Source organism: Plectropomus leopardus, chromosome 3 (assembly GCF_008729295.1).
Source record: "Plectropomus leopardus isolate mb chromosome 3, YSFRI_Pleo_2.0, whole genome shotgun sequence".
Classification (NCBI taxonomy): Eukaryota; Metazoa; Chordata; class Actinopteri; order Perciformes; family Serranidae; genus Plectropomus; species Plectropomus leopardus.
The window spans coordinates 23,911,023-23,931,568 of NC_056465.1; the positions used below are offsets into that span (position 1 = coordinate 23,911,023).

A 20,546-nucleotide genomic window follows, 5' to 3' on the forward strand; every position below is an offset into this window, starting at 1 on the left:
CATCAACTTCCATAGTGCACAAGGTAGATGAGATTTGGCTTAAGATCACAAAGGCTCATGGCTAACTCCTCTTCTTTGTCCTTGGAAGGGGTGAAATGGACCAGCCCTTCAGCCTCACAATTACATTTCTTTCCTTTAATCGCATGGTTGGCAGTTTGATCCCCGACTCCTTCAGTCAACATGTTGAAGTCTCCTTGGGTAAGACACCATACCTGCCAAATCTCCTGATATATGCAGGAGTCTCCCCATTTTTAACCCTTTCTCCTGCCCTGCTTCCAATTGGTAATTTCGCCCGCTAATCTCATGATTTCATAGCGATATGACTCAAATTGGTGTTTTTCAGTACCTGTGATATGTCCAGACTGTAGAATTTGTGTCGTGGTACCCGGCAACCAAACCCAAACCCCGCCTGACGTGTCATGTGTCACTCGTGTGACACATGACAAGTGACGCATATTAAATATAAACATAATTGCCTCCCATCCCATCCCATCTCACTTGCCTCCAACTGGACTGTAAACTGCAGACTGCAGTTCTGTACCATTTCATCCTTCGTATTCCTTCTGTTGAAGGTGTTCCTGGCAACGATGGCTCCTCAATACACGCAGTCACTGACTGACACTCATAATGTTTGTCCTTGATATTTTTTGTAATGTAAATTTTAGTACATTTTACTGTGAGCTATGGATTTAAGGCTCATTAAAAGTAATTTAGTAGTTTACATCCTTGTATTTATTGGATTAATTTGTGGTGTAGGGTTATATGGGGGCGGGGATGTTTCAAGTTGGCCTTTCCATTCAATACCCCAGAAAATCTCCCTCTTTTTCACAGCCCAGTGTCGGCAGGTATGATCAGATACTGAACTTCAAATTGCTCCTGATGGCTGTTCCATCAGTGTGTGAGTGCTTGTGAATGGTTAAAAACTGAGTAGCAGGTGGCACCTTGTACCTTAGGCTCGGCCAGCAGTGTATAAATGTGTGTGTGAATGGGTGAATGTGGCTCGTAGTGTGAAAGCGCTTTGAGTCGTCAAAAATGACGAGGAAAGCACGATACAAATGCACGTCCAGTAACGCCTCTGCCCCAGCGATAGCTGCGGCCAGAGGCATTGTGCTCATTCATCCGTCACAAACATCTACTTGGGCTCAGGAACGAAGTGATTGGATTTTGGTGGCCTTAGGTCGAAGGTCAAGGTCAGTGTGACCTTGGCTGTTTCATTCTTGGTGAATACGATATTTTAAGAACACCTTGAGTGAATTTCTCCAGAATTTGGCACAAACTTTCACTTGGACTCAACGATGAACTGATTCCAATATGGTGTTCAAGGTCGCTCTGACCTCAAAATTGCCAACACTTGAGAATTCATACTCCAACCTCATAGGATGTAATGATGAAGTGCTGACATTTTATACCCCAAAAGGTCAAAGGTCAGCCCCACTGTGACATCATGATGTCCTGCAGAAAGACTTTTACGTGTTTGCCATTATGTAACATTATACCATAGGAGCAGAAGGGGAGACATTTAATCATACACTGAATTGGTGACACTAACCATGGGTGCCCACTTGGAAACTGTGCTGATTGTTTAGATCTTCTGTGCTGCCGGGGGGAGGTGTGCATGAATCATCCATGTTTTCACAGAGATGGATGTTAACTGTAAGTGCAGCCTGACTGGTGCGGTTCCACATTACGTGCATCAGTCTGATTACAGTGCATTCTGCATGCTGTTGCGTCCACTGACCCCTGGGCTGTGACAGTTCGGTACAAATACACTAACCATTACAGACCTAGTGATTAGCCAGTGTATTTCTTACTTTACATGAAGTAACAATCTTAGTAATTGTGGTGGGATCCTACTGCATCCAACAATTTATTTTAAGAACAAGTGCTATTACATTTTCAACTTTCAAATGTGCTGTTTGTATTTTGTGTGTATCTTCTCCTCCATGTGCTGTCTACTGTCTGCCCGCCTGTTTTTCTTCTCCGGATTAAACTGATACCTTGGTTTGTATGGCCGTCTTGGGAAACACACAGGCCTCGAGATTCCCAGCAATCAGCAGAAAGGAAATGCCACGTATTAGATCTCATTCTGGCTCCTTTTCCTGTCTTGCCGTATTCTGACACAGACAGGTTATACAGAAGTAGACCAGACATGCTCCACAACAGCACTACTCAACCTCTTGACCAGCTCGAACACACACACTCACGCAGCTAATGGAACTGGCCATAAGCCAAGTACCTGTGATGGTCAATGTGGCTTTGTTTAGCTCCGATGTTAAATTGATTTTTAGGTTCCAAGTCACAAGACATTGGCAGCAAGCTGACCCTTTGCTGACAGAGAGAGAGAAAGAGAGAGACTGCACAGCATAACTTTCTCTCACTCCTTAAATGACATACTCGAGTGTCCTTTGAACATCGTCCTGCTCCGTCTTCTTTTCATTTTGTCATTTCATATCCCAGTATGTCCCCCCTGCTTATCATCTCCCCTGTTTTCCCACTCTCATCCTATAAGCTGTGATTAGAAGCTATCAGACACCAAACAGTGCATCCATCTGGTCCTCACGTCAACATCTGGAGAGGGTGTTGGCTGTTTTGACATGGGGAAGAGACACAAACACACACAAAACTCTCACATCTTGCAGTTTCATTGCATGTGTGTGTGTGTGTTTTTGTTTGCTGCATTTGTGTTTCACTGCATCTCCCTCAAACTCTCCCCCTCTCCGTTCCTCGCCTCCACTAGCAGCTAATTATTGTCCCGCTTAATTACCAGTAACACAGCAGTCCAGCCTGATTCAGCTTTAAAGAACTATTCAGCACTCCATTCCGATACCTGATTGAACTCGGCTAAATGGAAAAGTTGTGCTGGAGAAAACGCTTTAGTCACACAACATTTTGTTTCATTTCTTTTCTAATGTCTCTCACTGTCTGGTTACTTGAAGATAACAGACATTTGAATTTGTTTTGGGGGATATCATAAAAAAATAAAAATAGCAGGTTTTGAAATTGAAAGAGGCGGCAAGGCACATGCGAGGAGAGTTGCTCCACGGCTTACACACATACACATCCACCACTCTTGTTGGATCCATAAAGGCAATAAACCAATAGGAACATACACGTCTCCTGACCTTCAGCTCCAATTAGGCCCTGAGGAGAGATGGGTGAACTTTTCAACCTTACATCTTGTCTATTGATACTCCAGTAGGGTTGGTCTGAAGACAGGGTGATCAGCGAGTCAATATTCAAGTTCACTGTTGTGCAGGAGCCCAAGTTTCTATTTTAGTCGCGAAACTTTAAAGGTTTGTTGATATCTCTGAAAGGAGTCCTATATGGAAGAATCTCAGTTCCATTTTTCATTTCTTACAGTTGATGGAAGACCCCTAACAGAAAACGATGGTAATATAAGACTATAAAACCAAGGTGGATTTACTATACTGCTGACACTGGAGTGTTTTCTAAAGATAAAAAGTTTTAACCCAAGACAGAGGAGATCACATGCTGTAATATAATGGAGTGGTTGCTCTCTTAAACTTGATGAAGGTCAACATGGTTCTATTTTTTTTTTTTCAGTGCAGTTTTGGGGAGTGATGGAATACGTTACAATTACATTTTAAATTGGTGGTATTCTGAGCACAGTTACTGTCCTTAAAAACAGATTACTTGAAGGGATTACTTAAATTGTTTTGTTTTATTCGCTCTAACATCATGTCCTAACTGAATGCAACAGGAACGGCTGATTCATGACGTTAAAATGGGGAGTTATCTACACAACCTCTCCTCTTGTGATTACAAAAAGCTCAATAAGGTTGTTGCTGGCTGGAGTGAGATCACAAGAAAGCGGAAAGTTTCTGGTAAATGACTCACAGTAATAACAACGTACCTGCTGCTGGCTACATCGAATGCTATTCCTGGTAAATATCACAATAAAAAAATGTGTGTTTTCTGTTTAAAAAATCTGAAAGCAAGTACTTCCCCATCTATAAGTGGTTCCGTCTTCAGTCGAGTGCACAGCTGATAGATAGCCTGCTTGGTTTGTTTACATGATGTAACATTTAACAGATTCACTATGGACAGAGAATGACGCTCATCTACAGTTACAACGTGTAAATTTTACATGAAGCATGCCTTTCTCATTAACAGATTTTTTCTAAAAAGTGTGTGCATTTAACCTGCTGCACAACAATGGCAGAAGAGATGCACAGCCAGGACACTCTCATGTGTGAGAATATGAGACCCAGACAAATAAGCGCAGCAAGACATCTTGAAGTATTCAAAAAGTAACCCAAACTAGTACGTTTTAAAAATAACACTGTTTTACTGTGATTCAAAACCAGTAGTAGAGAAGTATTCATTCAGCAACAAAGTCATGACATGATTGATGTTTAGACATAATTTCATTTAAACAACTACTAGGGCGCAGAGGCTAATGTAATGTAATCTAATCTTATGTAATGTACTGTACTCCTGTGGATTTCATATTAGTTCAGTTCCAAAAGTCAAACAGTAACACAACCGAGCCAAACGATCGAGATAGTGATAGACCACCAACTTCTGTGTTCTTTGAGGTAAAATTACTGTTTTACGGTCAAAGAATGTAGATGTAGATGACTGTAGATGGGGGCAGCAGCAAAATGTACTGTAGCAACCTTACAAAAAGGTCAACCTGAAAAAATCAATATGAGTTTAAGCATACGCTATATTTTAATTATTTTTAGCACTTTATCTTGCTGTCCAGCAGCCCTTTCCAACGGGGAGCTGACGCTCTTATATCACCCCTCTTCAAAGCCACCAGACTGTTTTGACAGAAACAGTCATTTTACCTTGCAGTACACAGGGAGTTGCTGATGTACCACTGCCTTGATTGTCTGGTTTGTTTGTGTTATTGTGTGACTTGTGGAACAGATTGCAAACACAGTAGTAGATTGCTAAGCTTCCGTGCTGGTTCTCAGCTCCGATTCTCCAAACTGGAATCGTAAGATCAATAACAATTCTCAAAGTCTTGACTCAGTCACAAAGAGCTACATAAGGCAAGCTAGGTGGTTTATATATTGCAGTGTCATTGTACAGAAATCTATGTCAGGTCGCGTGGAAAAACGTTTGTCGAAGGGCTTGGAAAAATATATTTTGATGCTACATACATACTTAAACAAGAACTTGAATTTTCAGACTTGAATACATAATGAACACTACTGCAAAGCTACAGATTGATATAACTAACTCAAAAAAAAAAAAAAAAAATGAAGCCTCGCTTTTAAACAGACATATTGAGTACGATGTGTTTAAAATGAGTGATGCTTTTTCCCTGTAATGTTGGATCAGCCAGGCCTCAATCTCTGCTCAGTAGTGTGTGGGGTTGTCCTGTCTGTGTGTCTCCTACCAGGAGAGCATTGATTCAGCCTTCGCTGGTAAATACCAGGTCACTACACCTGCACTCCATCAGGCAGGGGTCAATCACAGCCCAATGGGGAAATGATGATAGGACAGAGTCTTTCTCTGTGTGTGTGTATAAATGCAATTGTGTGTTGAGCTATCAAGTATGCTATCACTGTCCTCAAGTCATTGATTGGTCCCCAGTGTCAAGACGCTGTCATCGATTCTCTGACAGGTCACAGAGGAAACTCTTGGCTCAGCAGGGGCTCTTAGGTTACCCGCTTGTGCGTGCATGTGTGTGTGGGCCCCTGTTATGCATAGGTTTACACACACGTAGTTCAGCATTTAATGACATGACAATGTGCAAGGCGGATGATGAATCTAGAACTCTAAAAGGGTTGGGTGAAATGATGGCATATATTGTGCGGCATCAGAAATGAGTCCACTGAGGAGTTTTGGAATAGCATTTCTACCACTGCAGCCGGAGCTGGATTATCACGTGATCTTGAGAGGCTCGCAAGTCCTTCTGTCATGCAGGGTAAGGGTAACATTTTAAACAGAATTGAAACAAAATAAAACTCCCATTTTTAAAGGACTATAGTTTTAGGCTACTGTTTTGAGTCTTTAATTTGAACGTTTTCATTGTCTCGTGTGAGGCAGTTGTTTTTGCAGAAAAATCATGATATCATGATGTATTCCGTTTTCATGATAAAAATAGAACATACATTGATCGAAGATTTTGGCTATATCACCTACCCCTAAACGCTGCACTACATAAACAGTTAGACAGTTGCGGTATATTCAGTTTGCAGCAATTCTCGGTCAAATCTGCAAACGTTCCCAATAATTGCTGCTGAGATGACTAACTGTTGAAGCCTTGAGTTACTAAATAGGTTATTGCTATCCATATTGGGACTAGTTTGCTACAGGACTCCTCTTGCTCTATAAGATCCAGACATGATGTAAATGATGGTGCAGTGGTGCAGTGGTAAGCACTGTTGCCTCACAGCAAGAGGGTTCCAGGTTTGATTGGACAGCTGGCTGGGGCCCTCCTGGGTGGAAGGCATTTTCTTGCATATTCTCCAAGTGTTAGTGTGGGTTTTCTCTGGGTTCCTCCCACAGTCCAAAAACATGCAGGTTAGGTTAATTGGCAACTCTAAATTACCCGTAGGTGAGCAAGAATGATCGTTTCTCTCCATATGTCAGCCCTGTGATAGTCTGGCGACCTGTCCAGGGTGTACCCCGCCTCTCGCCGAATGTCAGCTGGGATCGGCTCCAGCAACCCAACGACCTTGAACTGCAGTGCAATGCATTTCCGGCGGTTACAGACACTGGCCCTTTTCTGGTATCTGACAGGCAACTACACTGTGGCCACATGGTCTACAGAGGCCACCCAGGCTCTGCATTGTGGGCCTTAAGATTTATAGGCTTCTGGTAAAATGTCTATTGACCCACAGACAAAAGCAAAGGCCATCTTTGACTTACCAGCTGGGCTGATTGTACTCATAGTGATGCCTCTGGAACCAAAACAAAACCTCCCTCACATTGCTGCAGCCTCTTCCTGTAATACTCCCTTCTCTTTTGTATTATGCCTTGATCAGCTGGATCTTCCTCCTGACATAAAAGCTCTCGGTCGACAGCAGGATCTTCAGATCTGGGGTAACATAGGGCTTGTTGTAACATACCACACCCTGATTGTAAAAATTTAACAGAATGTTACGTGTAATAACAGTGTTTTAGTTTGTAAAGCCGTCAGTGTCCTCTACATGCATTTCCACAGAAGACTTACCAGTCAGTGGTTACTTTTGCACAAGAGGCAAAGCATGGCTTTATTTGTAGAGCACATTTCATACAACAAGGCAATTCAAAGTGCTTTACAGAGCAATAACATATAAAACATAATAAAGGATATAGATTTACAATATAAGAGTAAATAGGATTTTAATCACCATTAAAATAGCACAAAGGCAGACAACAGGTGCAAAGTTAAAAAGATAATTTAAAATGATTTAAAATCGAGTTTCAAAATAAGGATGCAGTCATGATGGAGTAGGCAGGGTGAAAAGGCAATTTTTTGTCTTTGACTTAAAAGTGGTCAGAGCCTGGGCTTGTCTTTCATCATTTCATGGTAGTGAGACAGGAGGTGTCCCTTATTGCATAACCAGCCCACATCTATATCATTAACAGAGCTTGTCTAAATAAAGGTGAAGAGATGTATTGTATAGTTGGCTGTCACAGGCAGTAATACACCTGTCAAACTTGCACGCTGTCAGTCAAACATTGTTAACCCACATAATTGAGGCCACACCCTTGGCCTCATATTATGCGCTAAGGGGACATTTGGTTATCATCTGACTGACATCACTGCATCTGCTGCAAAAGGCCTTGCCGACAAAGTGTTAGTTTGAGTATTGAGTAGTGTTCGTTTGAGCTTAAACCCATGGGTTCTTGTTCAAAAAGCAGGCGACCTGACAGACTGCCTACGACAGAAAGATGGAGAGAAGGGTCCTCCCAGCCAGCTTAGCTGCTCTTTTAATTGGTCCTCATGAATATTTAATGGAATCAAGGCGGAATTGAATCATGTTTTTTAACTGCTTTAAGAAAAGGCAGTGGCATGTGATCATATGCATACTGCTTGTGTGTGTTTGCAATCGTGCATATTCATGTGTCAGCATCAGCTACATGTGTTATCTGCACATGCCTGCTGTTGTGCACATTATCAGATTACTGCAGTGTTAGAGGGAGTGCAATAACAGCAGCAGCAGGGAGGACTGTGCGCTCTGTGCAGGTGGCCGTGGTTGTCCTCTCCCTCCGCTCAAGAGGAAGCTGCTCTCCGCTCTCAGAAGGAATAAATCTTTTATTTGGTTTGTTGTATTTTTAACCAAGGGCTCCTGGTCACGCAACAACGCCCTGCTCTCCATCCCCTCTGCTCCCATCCTCTCTCTCTCCTCCTCTCAGCGCCACACCACACATTACCTGACACTGTCATGCAAGTGAAGACACGATCACATTTTGACCGGCAAGAAGCCGTTTTTCCAGGGAAACGAGCCAATGATGATTTTTTTTTCTAATTGATTCTTCTGGCAAATTCTTCATTTATAATTTTCATTGAGTCCAACAAATTGTGATATATCTAACGGTCTAAATTTTGATGTAAACACTTTTAACTTTAAATTAAAAGAATTATTGTATTCATGTGAGAATTTGTCGATCTTCAACTATTACATTTTGTCATTTTACATGCTATACACCTGTATTTCCCTGCCATCATGATGTACTTCATCGGCCAGACAGCCCCACCCAAACGTAACCTAAAAAGCTCATCCCATTAGCTCATTCTTACCTCACCTCCCCTCTTTGTTACCAAGGGACGATGACTAAGACACAGTTAGACACACAGACGGTGCTGCAGATCAGTCGAGGCATTGTGTGTGTGCCTGCGTGTGTGTGTGTGTGTGTGTGCGCGGGCGTGTGTGTGTGTGTTTGTGGGGGTTTAGCTGTGTGAGCATACACAATAGTGAAAGTAGTGACTCAGATTAGGTGCCAGATGAGGTAGACAACCAAGATGAGATGAGACGACCAGAGGAAGATGGAAGATGAGTCAGACTGTTGACAGCGATTCTCTCACATACAGCCCAATCATCCATCGACCCTTGCCCTGACCCTGGATATATGATAGGGGGATGTTTCTGTGTGTGTGTGTGTATGTGTTTATGGTTCATGGGAGACAGCAGTGGGACTAGATGCAGGTGCTTGTTTCCTGTACATGACCTCATCAAGAAAGGGGAGTTTTAAACCAGGATCACATCACACAGCAATAATTAATGCACTTAGTACGCTGTAATGTCAATGTTGCATTTAGACAAAAGGCCAGTAGCTCAACATACTCATATTAAGCAACGTTCAGCCCTCAAATTAGCAGTTATCATTATTTTTATATTAACAAAGGATCATATGACAACTTGTTTGTGAAAGGCAGGGCTTCGTGAAGAAGCAGATAGAGGGTATAAACATGACATGAGCACGCTGAAGTCACGCTGAAGTCACGCTGAAGTCACGCTGAAGTCACTGCAGTTACGCCCAGTCAGTGGCAGAAAGACGAGTGGCAGCATTAGATTGAATGCCATGAAAACACAAAAAACGCATCTAAAATGGGGAAGAGCTGTTGTGCAACTGACTGTACAAATAGATTCAACAAGCATTTGGAGTTATCTTTTTACAGACTGCTGAAAGCACTTTTCCACTGTGGTTGTATATTCGGCTTTAGCATCTCACTTTATCTTTTTAACCTGTATTTGCTGTTAAGTGAGGCGGACAGCGTGTATTCTTCAAACACATATTATAGACCCTTCTGTGTGCTTCTCTGTAAAATCACTTTTTCATTTCCCCAAAATTAGATCATATTTCTTCAGGGAGTGTTAAGTGCAAAGGGGCGGGGCTAAGCAAAGGGTCAATTAGTACTGGTATCCTAATTGTCAAACAAAACCCAGTGCTACTCAGCAGTTGAGAGTTAAACAGAGATAAAAAATTAGACTGACATTTGCTGGTGGCTGAAACATGGCACCAAATGAATGGTTTTGTGTTAAATATTTTGTATTTGCTAGCTGCCTAAACAGAATTTTAACAAGTTTGCCATATCAACTGAAAAGGTGTATTCAAATGTATTTTCTGCATATTTCCAGTTCCACCTAATGAACAAAAAATATTTTTTTGGTTATTTGATGGGAGTACATTTATACGCCACATCATGGTGTTAATGGTCGCAGAACAACTTAATACCACTAGTAGTTCTACTACTACAGATAATAATAATGATTGCACATTTATAATGATAATATTATTTTAATATTGCTTTCTCTAGAAATAAACAGGCACACAATATAATATTTCCCAGCTAATCAAATTCTTTCTTAAAAAAACTGAAACCTGTTCAAGAAGTTGGTTGGTAGCTGTGTAATTTAGCCATATTGGCTTTAAATTAATTTGAAATGAGCTACAAAATGATGGCTGGGATTTTAGTTACTCTCCCCTTCCCTGCTCGGCGGCTCCTCCTCCTCTCTTCTCCTCCTTCCTCTCTCTCTCTTTTCTCTGTGATAACAATCAGCAAATATGAAAAGTAAATTCTGGAGGAAATGTTGGCAAATGGGTTTTGGGTAGATTGTGCATGAATATTTAATTTAGTCATAAAGTAGGGGTTTAGTACATTAATGGCTTTTCCGCTGCTGTCACTCCATTTGACCCCCCCCCCCCCCTTTTCTCCCCTTCCCACCCAGATTAGGATGGCGGCGCAGTCTGCTGATTGGTTCTGTTAATGACCATATTTATACTGATTAGAACATTATAGATTTCTTTAGGGGGGTGGGGGTTGTCACACTCATATTAGAAGACCATTTATTAAATAAGAAAATGTTTTTTTAGTCAAGACAGACTAATAGAAACTAATAACAAGAGAATCTGATAAAGACATTTATAGAGAAACTGGGCAGTTTGTCTTTTAGTCAGAATATCAATTTCACATTGGTTTGAAGTCTTTGCAAAATTGCATCTTTCCACTTGTGGAAAAAAAGATCGAACTTTATCTGGATCTGCGCTCATAAAACATCCAAGAATAGAAGCACCAATGCAGGCCTCTTAGTCGGGTTACATGGCTGGAAAAATAAAACTAAATTATGTTCTCATATTACGCTGTAGCTATTTTAAGTCAATTCAGGGCTCCAGTCTTTTGGTCAGTATCAGTATTGTTTATTGTTCTGCTGGCTGCAGAGCCCCAGAGTCCACGCTGGCTGGCTAGACGACGGTGACAGCTGGAGTGGCCGTCACCTCTGGCTCCCAACTGCTTCCTTGTTTTCTGACCTAATAACACTTCAACTGGCAGGTCCAGTCTAGATTCACCTGTGGTAAACATCTGTGTACCTGAGCCAGACAGTTTTTTTCTTCTTTTTTTGCAAATAATAATTTGACCTTATTGGAGATCTGTACAAGTGTGGCCCTCTGCATCGGGTCAGTCCAATTAGAATCTGCTATATTTTCAGATATGAAAAAAATGGGGCATTAAAATACTAAAATTCAGTGGTGTGTCCATTTTTTTTCTGGGGTGGCCCAAGTGGGGTGCAGACTTATGCTGGGGTGGCATGAAGTATGAGCGCCGCGGTGAGCACACGCTCCCTAGGCATGCCCCTGCCAAAATATCCTGACAATCATTTTATTTCCTTACGTAGAAGTAAACCCATCAACCTGGTATAGTAAATTAGTCTTTTTGCCAGTAACAAATACATTGTTGTTGGTTTAATTTGTTACAGTGGGTGTTTTGTCATTATGGTGGTAAGAGGGCCACTCTGAGGCCGGGCTGGCTTCACCAGGGTGTGATCCCTCAGCTCTTGGCCGTGTTTGATAAAGATTAATTCAATCCTATTTTCTGCCCTGAAATACTTTTGCTATTGTAATTCTCTCAGTATAAGACCCCCCCCCAACTCTCTCTTTGTGTGTGTTTCTGCCTCTCTCTCCCTCCCAAGGAACACTAAGCACCTTATCCATGTTAAGGACTAACAAAAGCAGCAGGAAGAGAGAGCAGTAGTAGAGGGTTGTAATTCCCAACCATAGATTCATTATCTGTGTATGAGTGCTGGCAGGCTGAACGCCGCTCACACTTTTCGTCTGCTGGTTACAGATTGTGTGTGTGCAAAAATGACGTGAGGATTTTGGAAATAGATGAAAATAAATGCTGTCAGGTTTTAAAGTTCCTTGGTTTGTTGGGTGCACATGTACTGTACCTGTGCGTCTGTCTACAGTCATTCATATTCATACTGTAATCCAAAATTAGAAATAATTTTTAAATGATGCTTTAGTAGTCGATCTACTCCAGTTTCACTTGCAGAAAACTGGAGAGCCAGTAGAGGGTGCTACACAATCCAAGTGATAATTTTATCAACCTTTGCCATGTCCAGAAAGTTTGAAAAGGGCAGATTTGCATTTTTTTATAATGTGCTATTTGGGGGTAAGGTTTGGGCTTAAGCGTGAGGGTTAGTATACTAACCCTGGTTAGTTAGCAGAGTTAGTGGTTAGTAAGATAAGATAAGGTTAGCCTTTATTGTCTCCCGTAACAGAAATTTGTCAACCGAGAGACCCAGGCCACATAGCCATACAACTACACAGTCAAACTACAGTTAACACACACTATCCTCCGCAGATCCACACATCAGGTCAAGAGAACACACACATACAATCAGATTACAATTAACCCACAGTATCCCCACCGGTCTGTACACCCCAAGAGTATTGCACAATGCCCTAAATTTAATGGATTATAATTACACTAAAGTGCTATACAAGATTATTGCACAAATGCTCTATACCTAATAAAATCACACACAACACTAAGAAATGCACACACAGTCTGCACAAGTCAGTTCATATATCCTATGTCAGATGCCACAATATTGCACATATATTGCTATCCCCCCACCCCACCCCCCTCCACAGACATGCTGTGCTGTAATTACCAGTACACTATGCTGGTAATTTGTGTTGTATACACTATCCTTTACAAGAGACAAAACATGCTGGAAATAGAAACACAATCACAGACAAGAGATGAAAAAGTTACAAAAAATGTGTACTAACTGGGGACTCTTTTTTGCCCTTTTAAACCTGGGCAAATTGACTCGATTTCTTTCAAAAACATGGTTAGAGGACAATGAGCAATTTAAGAATAAATGAACCAAAGATTCGCAAGAAATTAGTAAAAAAAAAAAAAAAAAAAGAAAAAAAAAAACTGAAAACAAACAAACAAACAAAAAATCTGTCAATAAGTAAATAAAAAGAAAAATAATTATAAAAAGAAAGTTACCTAAAAAATCAGTTTGAAAAAATATAATAATTTTGTAAAATAATTATAAATATAAAATTAGGATAATTATATATATAGTTCTCTTGAAAACATTCTTTTTTAACTTTTAAAAATAATGATCTAAATCTACTCATTGCTGGCCATTTGCAAGATATTTATTCGATTTCTTCTTACCAAATTATTTTGCCAGAGGTTTAAATACTTGTGAAAGGCACCTTAATGCAGCACATGAAGAGTGATGTTGATCCAGGTTTCAAAGGGTTAAGGTTAGGTAAGTTACTGTGGTGCAGAGTAAGATTTGCTAAAGAAATCTGAATGCAGATGTTATGTTTGTACTCTAAACAAACATATGTGATTTAGTATTTTCTGGTGTCGTTAAGGGTGTTATAGTTGCTGAAAGTAGTTGTTCCAATCAAAGCTTTTTCCTCTCTAAGGCAGCAGTGAGGAGAACTAGAGGTGCAAATGTTTCTCTCATGTTATTGATTCCTGCTGCGGCTCCATATCCGACTGATTGTAGAGAGTCAGCGGCCTCCACAGGTGGCAGTAGCAGAGTGTGTGTGTAAGAGAAAGAGATGGAGGTTGGGGGTGGAGGCCATGCGCGTGTAAATCTGTGTGTGAGAGTGAGTGTATGTGTAGCGGTGGACTGTATGATCTCAGCTTGCTCTCTTGTTGCTTTGTGTCTCATGTTGTCACAGTGACCTCTACTGCTTACATGGTCACCCTCCTCAGCATCTATACCTCCTCCATTACACACAATGCACTTGAGGCATTTCTTTACAGGCATCCTGCAGCCAATACTGTGCTGTTATACAGGCTAATTCAAGGCAAAATAAGCAACGTATCTAACACCCAAATTCTAACGAACATTTCTTATTTTTTCTTATTTCCTCTATGCTGAAATGATCTTCCCTCTGTCACAAGACAAGCATTATATGCCATGTTCAGTAGTTCACTGAAGTCTTCACTGAAGCTCTGCAAAAAGCCTGCCACCTTTTCTGCATTTTATCACTGCCACATCTTTCCCATCAACACGGAATAATTTATTTTAAAAAAATGCATCATGTCTTCTTTGCTCAGGCAGCTATTTTACAATCCATGTTCCACTCAGTGAAACATTTTGATACATTAAAAAATAGTCAAATTTGAAAAAACATAAAAATAGTCATAGCAAGTGCATGTCAATAAATGACTTCTTTTGCTTTTAAATTGCGTATTATTATTATTTTCTCTATAATATAAAAGACTCTAAAGGTGCACTGCACCGATTTTGCATGTCAGGGTCACCCATACTGGGGGCTAAATTTCAGGATATCTCAACCTTGACTACTTCGACTCAGGCAACTTCTTTTGAATCCCCCAAATTACATGGAAGAGCAACTCAAATTCAGTGCAGAACACCACACCCTAACATAGCCTATAAAGAAGGACTGCAAGAAGGATAATGCAAAAAATAATGATAATGATGATAACTATTTTGTTCGATTTTGAGATCACTATTATTTAACACTTTTACTCATTTGATGTGTGAATATTATGCATTCATTGAACTTAAAATTACAGTGCATTTTCTTGAACTTTAAATGAACTTTGACTATGACTCAAGTGAAAAACAAATTAAAAAATAAATGTAAATAAGATACATAAATATTATAAATATCCCAGCTGTTAGCAGAAGAGCCTACGATTACTCTGAGAGGCATGCATGGGAATGAATTAAATATGATATATTTGAATATATTTCTCACTTCTCCCCTGATGGTCTGAATAAAACACTTAATTTGATGCTAGTCACTAAGATTTACCAAGAACGTGGCCAAGTTGGCAACACAGTGCCCGGCTGTAAAGGAAAGGGGTGCGTTGGTTTTACACGACAAGACAGCATCATTGCAAATCAGTAATTGTTTTATGTCGATGATCTTTTTTTCATGACACCTGAATCGTAATTGAAAATGAAATTTGATTGACCCTGCTGCAATGGTGTTTTACTTTAACTCTTAGGTTATTTTTTTTGGATGTTAGAACAACTGTCAGAGCACCATCAGTCTTAATGTTGTTCTACTTTACAGTGCTACTGAATTTGTATTTGAAATTATTCCATCATTGCACCCAGTGGACCCTTTTCCACTCATATGGTATATTATAAGTCTTTCTGAGTAAGAGCATCTGCTAAATACTGAAATAAGTGTTTAGTAGCCTATCAGAGAGTCCCACTCCAGGCAACACTGTATGTGAGGAGAGACGGACTGCGACTGTGCTGAGAGTCTCTTTGCTTATCCCTCTCAGCAACTGGTTAGTGTGGTGCTTGAATATTAATGAAGTCTGGTCCTAAAAGCTGGCTTTGACTGTGACCTACCCACTCTGGGTCTCTCACACACACACACACACACACACACACACACACACACATGGGCCCCTCATCCTTTCCAAGGATATGAAGATCTTCTTTCCCGAGGGACTGGTAGATGAGGAGAGCTGAGGTGTTGATTACTGTAGTGCTCAACAGTCAAGTGTGTGTGTCCTGTAAGTGTGTGTGTGTGTGTGTGTGTGTGTTTTGGGAGGCAGCAGGTCAAAGAGAGGGGTAGCTAGCTAGCACCTCCTCTAGACTCCTCCTCAGCTGCTGGAGACATCAAGTGTAAAATTGCACACTCTTTCAAACACACTCCATCAAAACCCATGAGGTCACACTCACACACACACACACACACACACACACACACACATACACACACACACACACGCACACACAGTCTTAGAGAAAGCATTTTGAAAAAAAATGTTGTACAAGCTCCTAGATTCTTCAGATTGGATGTTAAACTATACCAAGACTTACCTTGACACAAGTGCAATTTTGTTAAGGAAGGCTATCAGACTATTTTGTGAAAAAAAACAAATAGGACACTACGTCTGTTATACAATCTAAACCTGTAAAATAATGCTACTGAATCAAATGTTGTATAAAAATGAATGCAAATGTTTAAAATGAATGAAGGACAGGTGATCATTTTATGACACTGACCTAACGCTCTCTTCTCCTTTTATTCCAGCAACAACGGCGTCTAGACCTGTTAACCATCACCAACCCTGGTAAGTCCCTGACATTTTCACTTTCTCTCTCAGTTCACCTCTCTACTTCAGCACCACTGATAGCAAAATGTTCTGTGATGCTCCCATAGGAAGCTCAGCATCAGTGTACTTTCCCTGTTTTTCATGTGGCATGATATAGATTGACAGAAACATGCCAGCAAGGCACCTAATGTATTTCCGCCAAAAGTGTTACAAGCTGTTTTCTGGAAGCTGCTTTCCTACTCAAACACACAGCTGCACAGCTGGGCAGAGGGACAGGCGCAGATGACATGGTGCTTGTGCTGTGAAGAAAAACCCTGAAGCGGAAGCTTTGCTGATTTGATGGCTGCTGGTCAGTGACTTGAGCTCTGTTAAGGGGTGTTGTCTCATGATGTGATGTATGAAATGTCATGGAAGGATTGCCTTGACGCTTTTATGATAGGGTAATGCAAAACCATAGTATAAAGAACAAGACTGTCCACATTGCAGAGGTGGACGGGTCAATCAAACTCCAGACTTTCACCCGGGAGTCCGCTATTCATTTCCTGTGGGAAGCCAAAAGTCAATCCAGTTATTTTAATAACAACATTGTGTGCTTGTGTACTTTGCTAAGGATGTATGTCACCTGATGTTATATTAGTGTCAAGGCACACTGTCCCCTCACTGTCCTGCATGGCTGTCAGGCGAGGCGGGTCGACCTTACAAAGGCATAGACCGTGTGTTGGTTTTAATGGATTAATTTAATGAACAGTTGAGTTCCTTTCTTCTTTCCTTCTTTTCCTGATCAAGCTTTTGTTGCAAGTTATTGTCTGTTTGTTTAAATGTCTACAAATAAACTGTCACTGGAGAACAAAAGAGAGCAAGCTGACCAAATGATGGCCATCGGTGAATGCCGGGACCCTTTAGCCTGGCAGCCGAACGCTTACTCTCCTGTTATATGTATGAAAAGCCCTGGAAGTCCTTTAGAAAGTGTTTGCCATTGTAATACTATGAAGTGTCCATTTTAAGAAAAAGCATGATGGCTTTTTTTCCAAAACTAAACACGTTCTTTTTTGTTTCCTAAACCTAAGGAAGTAAACCTAAACATTATTTTTTTTTTTATTTATTTTTTAAAGATTATTTTTTCAGGCTCTTGGCCTTTAATTGATAGACAGACTAAGCCCGAAAAAGGGAGAGAGTGGGGGGGTGACATGCTGCAAAGGGCCTAGGCCGGAGTTGAACCCATGGGACGCCCACTCTATCAAGTGAGCCACTGGATGCCCAGTTTCTATTTTTTAACCAGCGTACCAAGTTTGTTTTTTTGAAAAACGATGCATTTTGCAAGCAGAAACTGGACATTTTCTGTGAAAACAGAAGTTTGTGGTGACACATTGCACAAGACATGACGTAACAGCTAGCGTAGACGGACTCAGGAGGTTTACCTAGAGCCTCATGTTTTGATGAGGCAGGTCACTCACCAAGTGACCAAGTGTTTTAAACAGTTGGGAGTGAGAATGTATTGTCTTTGTCTGATGACCATGAAGTTTTGAAGCAAATACCTGAGCTCACATGCTGAAACCTGAGCTTTCCGGTGGCCTGCTGGCCAACACACATGCTCTGGAGATAAATGGCTCTTTTTGCCATAAATCACTGACGCATGACATCTACCAGTTCAGTCTGTACATGAACACAGAAACCCACAGAATGAAAAATGGTGAACTTTGCCATTGATTTTTACTCTGTTTTTCACAGTCCATGTACGTACATCCCTCCATGTGTTTGAGCGTGTTGTTTCCTTGAGCATATTGGAGACTTTGCTCTCATTTTGGAATTGTTACGAGATTAGTCAGATCACGATCTTAAGTCGACTGTCATAACACTTCTGATAAAGCTATCAAGTTTCTTCTGGGATGGATTACATTTGTTCTAATGAGGCTGGTTATTAAACCATGTTAATTGAGACATCCAAACCAGTAAATGTGTTTGTTTTGATCTAGTTGGATTATTAGTTTTATTAGGTTTCTCACTGTACCCTTATTACGCGACAGCCATTGTGCGACATCTGATCGCAGTCTGTGTGTGGCTGAATAATTGCGGGACTGTGTAAAAGTGCGTGTATGTCTCTATAAGTGTGCACCACTCTGTTGGAGTGTGTGTTTGTTTGTTTGTTTGTATGTGCATGAGAGTTGCTTAATTGGATATAATGTAGACTCTTAACTGAACATGTCAACACAATTTTTTTGCTATGTGTTCACAAGACGTTTTCACATCTGTTACAAATGTTACGAAAACACTGAAAGCACCTGGTATGCAATATACATACATATATATATATATATATATAAATTGTGTGCACTTTCAAAATGCTGTCACATAGAAAATGTGATCCCTCCTGCAGGACATATTGTTGAAACACCTATGCACTACAGAAAATGTTAAAAGAAGCATTTCACATTTCGTTGTACATATTAGCATTTCAGTAAAGAACTTGAATTAAATATTTTTTTCTGTATGAGCATATTTAGTTTGTTAGAGGATCTCATTTCATTTTCAATCTGCGTGTGAGAGGTGTAATGTGTGCACAATCTGGAAGTAGTTTGAACTACATCCAACATGCACCTCAAACTCGTAACATGCAGTTAGTCAGACACGCATATGGTGCTCCGAGTTTGACTGGTTGCAGAAATGTGTCACAAAGTAGTTGCACTTTTCCGAGTCTATGCCAGTCTGTGACTGTAGAAGCAGCTGCAAGAGCGAGGGATCTGCTGAGATGGAAAGCAAGGAGAAATTCGAAAAACGGGGGAGGAGAAACAGATGGGGACGGCGAGGAGGATACAGAGACCCATATGTCTAAAGTATCTGGATGATCTAATATGCTTTGATTAGAATAATGCTTATGTGAGGCTCGTGGAGACCGGGTTAATTTAGCAGGTTTATGTTGCAGCTGTTCCTCAGGCCCTGGGCAGAGGCACAACTCACCTCTGGACTTCAGAGTTTGACAGAGGGCAACCAGAGAGAGAAAGCGCTGGGAATAAGGGAGACGATGTGAGAAAGACTTTATAGCAACACCTTGTATTGCCAAGTCAGAAATACAAAGAGTACCAGATTAACAAAACTTGCATAAATACAGCAATTGATTACCAAACTGACCCCATAAAGTGTTTGCGGGGTGTGTTCCTGACGGATTTGTAAAAAAAAAAAAAACGGTCACAAATTCATGTCCTCCAATTTCTGCAATTGAGTCCTGTCCATAGACATGGGATTTCAGAGTGCATTTGAGCTGCAGAGCAGTTCTGTTTCATGTTTTCGGCATTTGAATATGGTTTACTTGTGTTTGTCTCATTAGAGCAGAGGGTATATTTTCTCTAATACTTTAAGGTTGGTAAACTCCAGTTGGGCTGTCAAATGTGATTTACTCTTGTCTAGCAATTCTCAAAAAAAAACCCCACTCCATACCTGTTTGGTTGAATGCACCACTCGCTGGACTGCCATTGCTCTAACTGGAAGTTGCTTGAAAAACATTGGTAAATTACTAAAAAACTTTCCACCAAAAATCAATCTGAATATATTAGAGGTGAGAAAGAAGGTAAAGGTGAGTGTTGGAATCATGTTCTGTTTTATAACGTACAGTTTAAATAATTTAATATAATAGTTTTCACATTAAAATCATTACACCAGTAAGATATATTTTGTCGAGTTGTGTACTTACATGATCACAAACTGTTCAAACACAGAGAAATCTGTAAATTTAATTGAACTGTGTCGTTTGGTCACCATCACCTGTCAGTTAGTGACACTGTGCAAGGGTTGTGGTTGTCTGCCAGAAGCTGTCATAAATTGACTTTTTATCCAATTTTAAGCCACATTTTTATGATACACTTTGTAGATCTCTGTCTTTTTGTTTTAACCGGATAAAGGATTTTAGTCACCGGATGTCTGGATCTCTATTTCAAGCAAAGTTAGCTGCACTCCGAATCCAGCCCTTGCCAAGCCAGCAGTATTTGAGAAACACTGACTTTTATTGTGAAACTGCTTTGTTCAGTATTTTTCTGGTTTTAATTGCCTGATCTGTTTGTTTCGGTGAGGAAGGGAGGGGTGCCCTGAAGTTAATTTGCCTCCCGGAAAAAAAACTCTGAAAGATTCCAGAAGAAAGCGATTGCAGCGACAGCATTGCTCCGTCTGTTGTCATTGTCTTGATTGGTGGACCCTTGATGACATAAAACTACATAAATTGTACATTAAAATGTTTGTGAATGATTTTCAGGATTATTTAGAGACTGCAGGGTACATCATC

At 40.6% G+C, this 20,546-nt stretch overlaps 1 protein-coding gene across 1 annotated transcript in view; it reads left to right on the forward strand.

Annotated features, from left to right (window-relative positions):
* Positions 1–20,546, forward strand: part of agbl4 (AGBL carboxypeptidase 4) — a 206,857-nt gene that overhangs the window by 79,724 nt on the left and 106,587 nt on the right. The window contains exon 4 of the mRNA XM_042513926.1: positions 16,255–16,294. Within this exon, the coding sequence (XP_042369860.1) occupies positions 16,255–16,294 (40 nt within the window). The remainder of the gene's footprint in view (positions 1–16,254; positions 16,295–20,546) is intronic.